The sequence below is a fragment of the Pristiophorus japonicus genome, chromosome 3 (assembly GCF_044704955.1).
Source record: "Pristiophorus japonicus isolate sPriJap1 chromosome 3, sPriJap1.hap1, whole genome shotgun sequence".
Taxonomy (NCBI): Eukaryota; Metazoa; Chordata; class Chondrichthyes; family Pristiophoridae; genus Pristiophorus; species Pristiophorus japonicus.
The window spans coordinates 242,676,189-242,689,360 of record NC_091979.1 but is presented as its reverse complement, the minus strand read 5'-3'; the positions used below and the strand labels follow the sequence as shown (position 1 = coordinate 242,689,360).

Below are 13,172 nucleotides of genomic sequence, written 5' to 3'. Positions count from 1 at the left end.
TGGGCTATTGGATTGTGGAAGGAATTGTCACTGAGTTTGTTGTTCTTGCTGGAAAACCACAAGTTTTTTCCTGCTAGGTTCACTGGTTAGTAGATGCGAGTCCAGAATTAGCAACTGCTTGCTTTCCAAATAAACATGGGCCCTTAGCCTGCGCTATTCGTGCGATGCGTCCTACATTTGTGGATCTGAGTGACATTTTTTTTAAAAAACACCCATAATACTGAGAGTTGTTTCTTCTGCATATGTGTGAATGACAAAATTAAACACACACAAATTCTGTCCTGGAAATAAAAATACAAAACATCAAGCAATGGGAAAATTAGAAAACCTAAATGTTACTTATTTTTTAATTTTGGAAAGGGAGCACCTTTGCTCTTGCTCATTGCCTGTGTAGATCTTTACCACTCCTGTCATCTAGCCAGACTAACTTTTTTCATCTGAGATGGAAATTGTATTTGTTGATTTTGTGCTGCGCCTGCACCTTTTTTTTCTTTCCTCATCAATATTTTATCTTTAAAGGAGAACTAAAACTAGACGATAAATACTCACGAGTGGAGACTAGAGATAACCTTATTTATCACCAGCTGAGTTCAGGCCATAAACTGGATCCATCCAATCTATTTTTTTAAAAACAAACGACTGCCATTTCATTATGCTGCCTTCCTATTGGAGCTTGTAAGCAGCTGAAGATGTACGTTTCATATTGCAGTCACTTTTGGTGATGTATAGGGAAGTCTTATTTCTATTACCATCTGCTTCATTAAAATAATTGATAGAATTTAAAAAAAACTTTCTTTATAAGCAACCTCATGATGTCTATAAAGTCTGCACTTGCAATTTTCCATGTGTTTCCGATCACAGTTGAGGAGGTGCCAATTTATCTCCGTTTCGAACTTGAATGGCCAACTTAGCATGGGTGTTGTAGAATAGAAAAAGCAGGCAAGGAAAATAATCACTCTTCAAGATGCTACAAAATACACAAAAATTGATTTTGGGGCCAGCAGGGGGAAATGGAAAGGGATAGTTGAGTACATTTGATTTTTTTTATATTAACCTCCTTATTGAACTTTATTTTAAAATCTTGAACAGAGTCTGTGGTCAACTGAGATAAGTTAATTCGATTTGGTGGTGAAAGAAAAACCCTAGTTTACTAACTGAAAATGCCTTGTCTTGTGAACTTGATGTAATTAACCAGCATTATATATTAATCTGTCTGGAGTTGATTTGTGACCAGTCTATTTATTATACTTAATTTTACCAAGAGCATCCATACATCATAAAGGTACAGTAGTTACAATTTGTGGTATGTTCACCCTTGGCCTGACACTCTTAAAGCATTTTGGTTTTCGGATGGAGCCCTCCACTCTACTGTTGACATACTCTATTTCTGCTACTGATGAAATTTAATCATTTTCAGTCTTTTGTAGAATTTGGGTATTGGAACAGAGCAGTGCTTTGCACACACTTTCCATTGAGCTGACGGATCGTAGATTGGCATTTCCTACCAGTCTGGACCGAAAAGTACGAGAAGGTGCCCTGGACATGAAACCAATAGAGCTATCAGCTTGTAATTTCAGCGAGTTGTTGCAGGGATTAAATGTTCAAATCAAATATTGTATTTGCTTTTTTTTTTAACCATTTGTGGTAATTCATTCCGTATTCTATTAATTCTTTGCATTAAATAGTGGTCTATATTACTCTTATACTTCCAAAATTTATTCTTCCTTGATGCTGATTCATGCATCAGAAGAAATAATCTTGCTTTATCCTGTCAAAACCTTTAATTGTTGAACACTTCTATTATATCCTGCCCTAACTTCTTGTGCTCCTGTGTACTCTTTCAAGTCTTTCATCATAACTATTTCAAATCTGATATTTGTGCTGGATTAACATTGTACCTTTCCCAAGACTTCAAAATCCTTTCTGTAATGCTCTGTCAGCATTGCACATAGTACTCCAGCTGTAGCTTAATCAGTAGCTGCTACAGATTCACCATCACCTCCTTGCTTTTATATTCACTGCTTCTATAGATAAAATTCAGAATTTCATTAGTCCTTTAACAGTGTTTTTCCACTTTTAATACTGTATGAAGATCTGCATATCTGCATCCCTCAATCTCTCTGTCCCTTCACTTCATTGAGAATTTTACCATTCAGGGTATATCTTCATTCTCTGTTCTTTTTCTCAAAGTGTACAACTTCACATTGATCTATGTTGAAGTACTATGTAGCTGATTCTTAGAGTAAGGGATAAGAACATCATAAATGATCCGATCATGGACTCGGGTCCACTTCCCTGCCCGCTCCCCAAAACCCCTTATTCCCTTATCGTTTAAGAAACTGTCTATTTCTGTCTTAAATTTATTCAATGTCCCAGCTTTCACAGCTCTCTGAGGCAGCGACTTCCACAGATTTACAACGCTCAGAGAATAAATTTCTCCTCATCTCAGTTTTAAATGGGCGACCCCTTATTCTAAGATTATGCCCTCTAGTTCTAGTCTCCCCTATCAGTGGAAACATCCTCTCTGCATCCACCTTGTCAAGCCTCCTCATAATCTTATACCTTTCGATAAGATCTTCTGAATTCCAATAAGTAGACGCCCGACCTACTCAACCTTTCCTCATAAGTCAACCCTCACATCTCTGGAATCAACCTAGTGAACCTTCTCTGAACTGCCTCCCCTTCCCTGCTTTTATACTCTCATCCCCTTTGCAATAAAGGCCAAGATTCCTGATCACTTGCTGTACCTGCATACTAACCTTTTGTGTTTCATGCACAAGTACTCCCAGGTCCCGCTGTACTGCAGCACTTTGCAATCTTTCTCCATTTAAATAATAACTTGCTCTTTGATTTTTCTTGCCAAAGTGCATGACCTCACACTTTCCAACATTATACTCCATCTGCCAAATTTTTTTCCACTCACGTAGCTTGTCTATGTCCTTTTGCAGATTTTTTTGTGTCCTCCTCACACGTTGCTTTTTCTTCTATCTTTGTATCGTCAGCAAACTTGGCTACGTTACACTCTGTCCCTTCTTCCAAGTCGTTAATATAGATTGTAAATAGTTGGGGTCCCGCACTAGCTACTGATTGCCAACCACAGAATGAAACATTTATCCCGACTCTCTGTTTTCTGTTAGTTAGCCAATCCTCTATCCATGCTAATATATATTACCCCCAACTCTGTGAACCTTTATCTTGTGCAGTAACCTTTTATGTGGCACCTTGTCAAATGTCTTTTGGAAGTCCAAATATATCACATCCAGTGGTTCCCCTTTAACCACCCTGTTCATTACAGAACTCTGACTCCGACCAAAGAACTCCAGCAAATTTGTCAAACATGACTTCCCCTTCATAAATCCATGTTGACTGCCTGACCGAATTATGCTTTTCCAAATGTCCTGCTACTGCTTCTTTAATAATGGACTCCAACATTTTCCCAATTACAGATGTTAGGCTAAGTTTCCTGCTTTTTGTCTGTCTCCTTTTTTAAATAGGGATTGGGTTATGAGGAAAAACTGGAGAAACTTTGTCTTTTCTGGCAAGAAGGAAGGCATCTAAGATTGTTTAGGGTATAGGAAAGATTAATCTGGTGTGTTACTTTAAATTGCGGATATTGGATAAGCAGATAAGCATTTGTTCAAACTAGTAAAAGATAATTTAAGGATTGATACCAAGAAATTCTTCACAGAGTGATCAATGTGTGGAGTAGACTTCCAGATAGAGTAGTGGAGGCAGAAACCCTGGAATAATTTAAGATACAATTGGATGCTACAATGGAGGGACTTTTGAATCTTTCTGGATGGATGAATTAAGATGGGCTGAATGGCATAATCTGTAATTATCTTGTGAATTGCATTGGCCACATATCTGCTTGATTCCCTAATCTGTCTGTGTCATGAAATATCTCGTTCATCTCAATTTGCTATGCCCCATAGTCAGATTTTTATGATAATTTCACCATGCACATGTTCAAATTATTGCATATATATGGAGAACAAGAGAGGTCCTAACATCGATCACTTACAATGCTAATAGTTACATCTCATTGCATCTTGCCAGAGAGCCATCTATTTATTCCTAGCTAATTTCTATCCTTCAGGAGTCCCTCTATCCAAGCTGCCTCTTTGCCTCTTTTCTGTAGTATTTGATGCAAAGGTTCGAATAGGATTTTATGCAGTAAATTGCACAAGACTTGATTTACAGGCTGTATTTTACATAGTGATTAACTCCAGTTGAGTCCCTACTCCTGATAAATGGCATAGCCATGCCCTGATGTGAAAATATCTGGTTAGAAACAACTTTTACACCACTCATGAATTATATATGTGGCTTTTTTTTAACAATATGAAAAAAGTGGTTAAGGTGAAACTGAGAAGGGGCTCCCTAGCCTTAAAAGTAACATCTAATGAGCAAAGCATTAGTGCATGTATGCAGCGACTATTATTATGGTATGTATTGTCTACCTCCTACCATTTGTTTGAGGGAAAGCACCTTTTAATAATGGCTTTCATGCAAGTGTTGTACACTATAAGTTGCACATTTGTGGATAGTGTTCCCACATGAGGAACGGAAAAACTGGGGTAGGGATGGGATCATTCTGGTTATTCTTCATAGCTCTTTGCCGTCAGAGACAGTGTAGCAATGGGAGGGGGATATTTTTGGAATCTTAATCTTAAAAAAAAATCTAGAAAAATGTGAAAACACATGTTTGAGACTTAATGCATGTGTTGATTCTTTTTGAATGTGGAAAATCTTCATCATGGAAAAATGCAGGCTTAGCCAGGGAAAACCCACAGGTATTAGAACAGTGCGGCTTCCTTGGCCAATAATTGAAACTCTGTCAGTATCCATTTTAGGGAGAGTTTCAACAGTCTTGTACCACACGTTGACGAATTGAAAAACCTGAACATCTAGACTTGATTTTATTTTTATAATGCTATTTGTATTGGTTCGTTGGTTCGTAAAATTATTGCTTAGGAGATGTAACTGAATAGTAATTCTCCTGCAAAAAAAATATTGGCCCGGATTTTGCTGTGAGTGGCGAAGTAACGGCTTACGCTGTTTTCTTCGCTTACAGCTGCCCACATGCTTGCCATCGTAGATTTCCAGTTTACCACCGTCTGTTTGAATTCGGCGCCCTCTACAGGGGATCTGGCGTCTGTCAGTGGGGAAATCAACAGGGAAGCTGTCCAATCAATCAGATTGAAGAATCCTCACAGCAAAGCAGGAAGTTAAAAAAAAAAACAGGAATTATAAATATGATGAAGGAAGAAAAATAAAGATTGGGACATATACATGGGATTAAGTGAAAGAAATAAAAGAAAACATACAAACTACATATACATTTTTCAAATTATTTTGTAAAAAAATCTGCAACGTTAATTTTCTTAAGTGAATGAGATTCCACACTTATAAAATTAATTTTTTCAGGGCCAGAGAGGTTGTTCAGCAATAATTATGATCGACTATGCCATTATAAACTCAGTTACTCCTGATTGAACAAGCAAGTTTATCATCGGTCTTTCATGTGATTTATAGTGGGTAATTAGCCTATGTTTACCCCGTGACATTGATTTTGGTGCAGATTCCAGCGGTGCAGATAGCAATAGTGCAGCCTATGGAGGAGCAAGGTGTCACTGACAGCAACTTCCGGATTTCTGAGTTTAACTCGGCATATGCAGACGCCAGAAGTTGCTATCAGTTTTACCCAGCCGATAATGGCGAGCACTGACAACCTCGACGTTTAGTACAGCAAATTCCGGGCCATTACTTTCAACATGTGTGTTTTTGGGTGGGGTTGGGGAGTGCTTAGTGTGCTCAAACCAACTTTTTGAGTAAACCAGCGAAGTCCATTGTAGGCTTTAATTCTGGTTTATCTTCATCCTTGCTAACTCGAGCTTGTTCTCTGTCTTGCTTTCATAGGCTCCAGAAAACTGCGATCTGTAATGGTCATAGCTGAGTATTTGTTCTCCTTGTGTCCTAATTTCCTTTTATAATGGGTGGTTCCTTAAACTAACTGATCCATTTGTATTTCTTGTGTTGTGTGCATTTTATTTCTGAGCTTGTCCTTGGCTTGTGGTTGTCATTGGCTACTTGAAGATTTGTTTTGTTTAGAAGGAGGTCGGATGGGGGCAACTATTCATAAAATACTTTCTCTTCTCTACAGATGTCCTGCATAGATTAGGAAAATTTATTTCAGATTTTAAAGTCTTTTTGTAACCCATTTTAAAATGAAACTATTATTTACCATGTTTTATGTTCGGCTGTTTTTACTTAGATGTTGAATGCATACTACAAAACAAAAACAAAATTTGAAGTTGTGTTTGGATTCATTGAGTAGCAGGTGGCGCTAGAATTTATACAAAAGTAAAATACTGCAGATGCTGGAAATCTGACATAATAACAGAAAATGCTGGAAATACTGAACAGGTCAGGCAGCATCTGTGGAGAGAGAAGCAATGTTGATGTTTCAGGTCGATGATCCTTCATCAGAATGCTAGGATTTATGATCACCTGGTTTGAAACTGAACTATTTGAGAACTACAGAACCAGGCTGCCTGACTACCTGAGATTTCCAGCATTTTCTGTTTTTATTCTAAGCTGCCACTACCTGAGTGAACTCTCATGAGGTGACAAATACAGTCAACACACAATTCTACTCCATAGAAGCAGACGTTAAAAATAATTCCTGTAATTTACGATAAGACGGCTGTAATGGATAAGGGTATATCGGGGAGGGGTAATAAAATCCATTTTTAAGGTCCTTGATGGGTTCTTTTGAAATTTTTAATGACTATAAAAAAAGACTTGCAATTATATAGTGCCTTATCAGATCTCGGCACAATGCCATGGGATCGATGTCCACCCGCACCAGGCTGTGGTACTCAATCAGTACTTCATTTGAGTGTCAATTTAAGTTATATGCTCCAGCCCAGAAATGGGGCATTAACCCAGAACCTTGCTACCAACCGAGCCAAGCTGACATTTACATTTTTGTCATGCTATATAAATCCATTGAGTTTTGTACACAGCAAGTAAAAGCTAATCAGTCATTCATTTCTGGTGCCGAATGACTTGTATTTCAGTCAGTAAGTTAGCCGTGCCTTCATGCAAAAGGTAGTGGAAATCTAGAACTCTCCCCAGAAAGCTGTTGAGCCGGGTGGGGGGGGGGGGGGGGTCAATTGAAAATTTCAAAACTGAGATTGATGGAGTTTTCTCTGGCAAGGGTATTAAGGGTAGATGGAGTTAAGATACAGATTGAATACAAGATACATTGAATGGTAGAATAGGCTATGTTCCTATAAAGGAGCAATGGCTGGAGAAGTCAAGGAGACAAACCATTTTTCTTGTGCCTAGGGTTCCAAAAGTTGTGTAATATGTGGCCAACAATTAAAACACAATTAGTGGATGTATCCTGTCCAAGTGGGCTATGTATTTAGTAAAATACTGTTAAATCTGGAACCTGAGAATTTTTGAATTAAATACCAGTTGCTTTTCTTCCCATAGCAAATGGTGGGCAAGTGCTGAACAGTCAGTGGAGTGTAACGACTTTCCTCTCTGAGCAATACCATTGAAGTGTACGTGCAATGGGGAGCGAAGCAAATAGCAGTGACTAAATTTGCATAATGCTACATTAAATGGCTGAACGGACTTTACCATTGGTTATTTCCATCTCCAGGCCATAATTTCATAATTGTCAAAATAAAATTTACATGACTGGAAAACAGATGAAGTGCTGGAAAATACTCTCTGGATATAGTGCCCAATTTTAACCAGTGGACTGGGTTTCCTCTCTTGCTAGGTGATCTAAAATTGTTCATTAATGCTGCCATGACTTAGAGATGAATGAGTTGGAAGGTACTTCCACAGTGATTTCTAATTGCTCAATCTTCTAATGACATTTCATGGGGGTCTAACTTGACCTGCTATGAAAAATTGCTCTGGCTCACATCATTTCAGTAATTTTTATTTCCTCAAACACATTTGCTAATGAAGTAGGTTACATGTGACTTGAAGAAAGTTTGATTAAACAGCATTTAAAATTATATTCTTTTGCAATGTTGTATTTGGAGATATTGCTGTAGTGAAAATAAGGTGATGTACATGTCTCCAGTACCAGAGGGCACCACCTTGTGAAATATTTTTTTTATATGTGAAGTGCCAGTGGTGCCCAAGGTGAATAGGGGCTCAGACATCTGTATGTGCCAGCAATGCAGTCTTCACATTGCTGACCTATACGATCACCCCCTATAATCAGTACTTAGAATGGTAAAGTAACGAATATGAGTTTAAAGCAGCTATACATGTGCAGTCCTGGTATTGCCATATACCACATAGTCATAATGGGGCAAAATTGTAACTTGAGCAGGGTTTTTGCTGTCTAAGTGAGTATTCAGCTCTTTCAGCATTTTCAAAACAAGATTTGAAATGTGAATATTTTCAATTGGTAAAGCTGGTGATACACCAGTAGAAATAGTTTGGAGTTTAATTGGGTGAATTGATGACCATTGACAACAACAGTGTAGGTTTTATTATGGGTAATTGTCAAGTCTTTGCAAAGTTCAGTCCACATTTTGTTGTGACAATATTTTTATATGAAGCAGTGGATAAATGTAGTTTTGTGGACCTATATTCTTTTGAATCTGGGCAGCAACTGGTGAATGTCGTCTCGCTTGAACATGTAATTTATTTAAATTTTATGTACAAAAAGATGCATTTAAAATCTATAATGTTGCAGAAAAGTGTCTTGCCTCAGCATTGCCACTGCTGTATGCGGAAGATTATAAATCTTTATAAAAGAATAGTCTATAGGACTGTTTTTTCCTCTCTGGGTTAAGGTTAGGCTTTTCTGGCTAGCTACTGGCACAAAGTTGGCCAGTAGAACAGTAAGCTGACTGCTACAATTTGCTGTAGTCAACTCAATTGACTCTTTATTCATAACTGTCTGGCCAACTTTGGCCTTGTGTAGGGAGCCAGGCTTAAAGGGCAATGTGAAAAGTCTGGCCAGCAAGTTAGATTTAAAGAGATGTATGCACTTGAAGGTGTGATATTACATATGGGGACAAATATTATTTCAGGCTTTACATGGTTTCAGAATAAATTTTAAATATTTACCAGTGTTGTAGGGGGGAGGAGCGAGAGAAGAGAGATGCCAATCAAAAGTTACGTGCAAGGAAATGCCAGTATGATGGCACAAAACAGATTCTGTGGGCAAATAACGGAGTGATACAACACCCAAACCCACTGTTTGATGCTGGCAAAATGGATGTGTGATATGGTTCCCCTTTTTGACACTTCAGGGCAACCTCCCCAGAGGATAGTGGTGTACCATTTTTGGCAGCAGCTGGTGACCAGGCTCAACGCTGCATACACTGTCTGCAAAACATGGGAACAGATGCGCAAGAAGATGGCACACTTAAAGAAATATGGCAAAGGTAAGACTACCCGACAGTACCATGTATCGGGTAGATGGCCCAAAATTGCATGGCACAAAATATTGCCTGTTCCATATTTATTGCTTGCTCTTGGGCCCTCACACAAACTTGCAGCTATTTTATTGTATCTAATGCATATGCATACCTCAGTAGGACACATCTTCAGGATGTAAAGTACAACTTAAAGCCTTGCCACACCTGCAGCTTCCAAGGTTAAAACACCTCGGGTCGTTGTAAAACCCTGAGCTGCATGATATGTTGTCACTTACTGACACCAAGATTGGCGTGCAAGTTGTGTACATGTTTGTCACTGTGCATGTGCTCCTTCAACTTCTAGCATTTCAAGACTACTTTACTGTTTTGTACAATAAGATGGCACATGGACCTAATATTTCACTGTACCTGATAGCCTGGAAGAAAGATTAGTGTACCAAAAATGCCTCACATCCTGTGGGCCTCTTCCTCTGATGATACAGTAGCTTTCTCTCAGGGGCACTTCTGCAAGTGGCAGTCTGCATTGACCATGTTTATCTAGCAAGTTGTTATATAGAATTACAATACATAGAATTTACAGCATCCAAACAGGCCATTTGGCCCAACATGCTGATATGTTCAACAGATCCAGCTTACACAACAGGCGCACTTTCACTACTTCCAAAACCAGCTCCAACTCCAGCACCCCCCCCCCCCCCCAAAAACACAGCAGAACAGGCTCGAGGGACTGACTGGCCTACTCCTGTTCCTATGAGTGAGTGGTCAATCTATGGACTAGGCTCCCTAGGGAGGTGATGGAAGCAGTTAGTATTGATTCATTAAAATGCAAATTAGATGGATTTCTTTCAGAAAATAACATTTTGGGATACAGTGAATGAGTGAGTAATTGGGAGGGGTTTTGGTGGAGATGAGGCAGGTGACTTTGGACCTATGGTTCTTAAAGCTCTCTGCACTGGGGTGGTTCATCTCGTGTCACTTCTGGGTTTGTTGTAGACTAATTGATAAGTCATTTTGCTATGTTAAAGGCACTATATAAATGCAAATTGTTGTTTTAATCAGAACCCATTAAAGTTAGTGTCTACATTTCAGTTTCCCCATGCACACATCTCCTATTTTATATTATCTGCTGTCATGGGGGATGTTAACACATCTTTTGAGAGCAATACCTGGCCTTCCACAAACAAGAACGAACTAATGGAAGGCAAGAAGGATAATTGCTGAAGATTCTACCTGCAACATAATCAGACAGGGCTAGGGCACCAAATGTACTTTGGACAATTACACTTCAACGAGTTCTATCTGGTCTTGATAGATGAGTGCTGTGGACCTGCAGCCGCAAAGGCACTCCACTACTCACATTCTGGTCATGGTTCTTTCTCCAGCCCTTAGGATGGTCATCTGAAAGGCTACCAAGACTATGACGAGCATTAGTATCCACTAGACCTTTCTACAGGTATACGTGTACTTAATCAACAGTAAAAAGGTGCCGTGCAGCCCGTAACGTCATATGGTACTTGTTTCAAGTGTTGAGAAGATGCAGATGTGGTGAAAGGACACTTGCCACAATAAACGTGAACAAAGTAACTGAGGGACATTTGCCATCTGAACAAGCTGCACTTCGAGATGTGGGCCCACTTTCTGCAGGCTATCAATACTAGGTGCAAGTGAAATGTACTGAGCTTTTTAGCACTCATTGTATGCAATTGCAAGTGCATAATGTAACCCGTAAAAAAATACCGTTATCAGAGCTAGTGCCTAAGCTTTACTGAATTCAATGAAAGACTTAAAAAAAAACACCACTCTTCTCCTCCTCCACCCCCCCTCCCCGCAAAGAACCTGAGAAATGAAACAACAAAAACTGCATGTGTGATCTAGTGATGGATCCTATGTATTTATTGCACTTAAACAAAAATGAATGACTTTTAAGGTGATGGAATCGTAGAATGTTACTGCCATCACGTCTGTGCAGCAGTTTCTTCACATCTACCACATAGCCTCATGCTCTTCCGTGCTTGCATACTCTATGTTCCTCTTGTTTGAGAAATTATCTAAATTCCCTTTTTAAAAGCATTCATTGACTCTGTGTTAACAGTGGTTTGCAGCAGAGAGTTTCACATTTTAACCACCCTTTGTATAAAGAATATTTTTTCTAACCTAGCATTCAATTTTTTGTGATAAGCTTAAATTTGTGCCCTCTCACTACTGCCTTGCAAACTAGTGAAAACAGTCTATCACTATTTACCTACTGTAACCCTCAGTAATTTTGAAGACTTCCATCAGGTCTGTTGGAAAAAGCCCTAAGGTCTCAAGTCATTCTTCATCTCTGGTAGTATCCGAGTGAGCTTGCCTGCACCTTTTCCATTGCTTCTACGCCCTTCCTCTAATGGATGCCCATAATTGTACACAATAGCTCAACTGCTGGATAACTAAGGTCTGTCTTGTACATGTTCAATATTATCTCCTTGGTTTTATATTCTATGCCACTAATTCTATATTATACAAGAAACAAATTCTATTTTGGTTTTTTTCTTAGCCTCATTTACTTGTGCTACCATCCTTTATGATCTCTGTATCTGTTCACCTAATCTACTTAAGGTGCATTTCCCTTCCCTAAATTCTTGCCATTTAGGGTGTATTCTGTTTCCCTATTCTTACTTCCAAGATGCATTACTTAATTTTTTTTTACATTAAACTGCATTGCTCATCTTTATAGTCTTTAACTATCATCCTCACAATTTAACCTCTAACCTCTAATTTGGTGTTATCAGCAAATAATTGATATTGTTTTTTGAGTTCCTAAGATTGAATCATTTATCTATATAGTAAATAAGAGTGTCTGGCTACAGACCCCTGTGGAAGACTTGGCACATCTTTCCAGTCTATGAAACTTCCTTTTAGCTCTATTCTTTGTTTTGTTTTTGTCTCTCCAACAATCTTGAGGTGGCCACACTCTTAATTCCATATGCCATTATCTTTACCATAAGTGCCATATGTGGTTTCTTATCCAATGTTTTTTGAAAATCCATAGAAAGTGCATCCAGTACATTTTCGTTATCCATCTTCTGTTATTTCTGAGATCGAGGCCCAGGAGAGGCGAAAGTTCAGGGCCCAGAAGAGACGCGGGCCCAGGGGCAGCACTGGCCAACCCGCACTGCGATATGTGTGCGCACTAAGTCCATGCAGCAGAGCTGGTCTCCAGTTGTCTTGGTTAATCCTTGCCACTGGACCAAGACCTAGCTCTGTCAAGCCCGTGTGGTGGCTGGGATGCAAAAGCTACCACACATTTAAAAAAAAAAAATCCACGCGCATCTTCCATCTTTCAGGATGGAGTTTGGGATCAGGAATGTCATTGAAACACCTGTGAACTCATCCGTTTTCGTTGTGGAAGCAAGTCATCCTCGTTTCGAGGGACTGCCTATGATTGACATTTCTAAGAATTCTCTAAGATAAGCCAAGCATGGTCTGTCTTTAAGAAATCCAGACCCTGATTAACTCCTGTTTCTTTAAGTGCTTAGTAATTTCATTCTATATTATAGATTCTAGTAGTTTACCAACAACTGAAGTAAAACTAACTGCCCTACAATTTCCTGACTTGCCCTTTTTTGAAGTGGCATGTCACATTTACCAACCTCCTGTCCTCTTTTTTTTTTTTCCCCTTTTCACAACGTTGAAACATTATTGTTGTAGTTTTTACTTTTTCCTTAGCTTCCTCCAGGATCTTCAGATGTAAACAATCAGGTCCCC

At 38.9% G+C, this 13,172-nt stretch overlaps 1 protein-coding gene across 5 annotated transcripts in view; it reads left to right on the top strand.

Annotated features, from left to right (window-relative positions):
- LOC139260198 (metal transporter CNNM2-like) overlaps positions 1-13,172 on the top strand; it is a 214,723-nt gene that overhangs the window by 114,122 nt on the left and 87,429 nt on the right. For 2 of the 5 annotated variants that reach the window (XM_070876473.1, XM_070876472.1), the window contains exon 2: positions 9,300-9,434. The exons of the other annotated variants lie outside the window; for them this stretch is intronic. In XM_070876473.1, the coding sequence (XP_070732574.1) occupies positions 9,300-9,434 (135 nt within the window). The remainder of the gene's footprint in view (positions 1-9,299; positions 9,435-13,172) is intronic. 5 annotated transcript variants of the gene reach the window in all.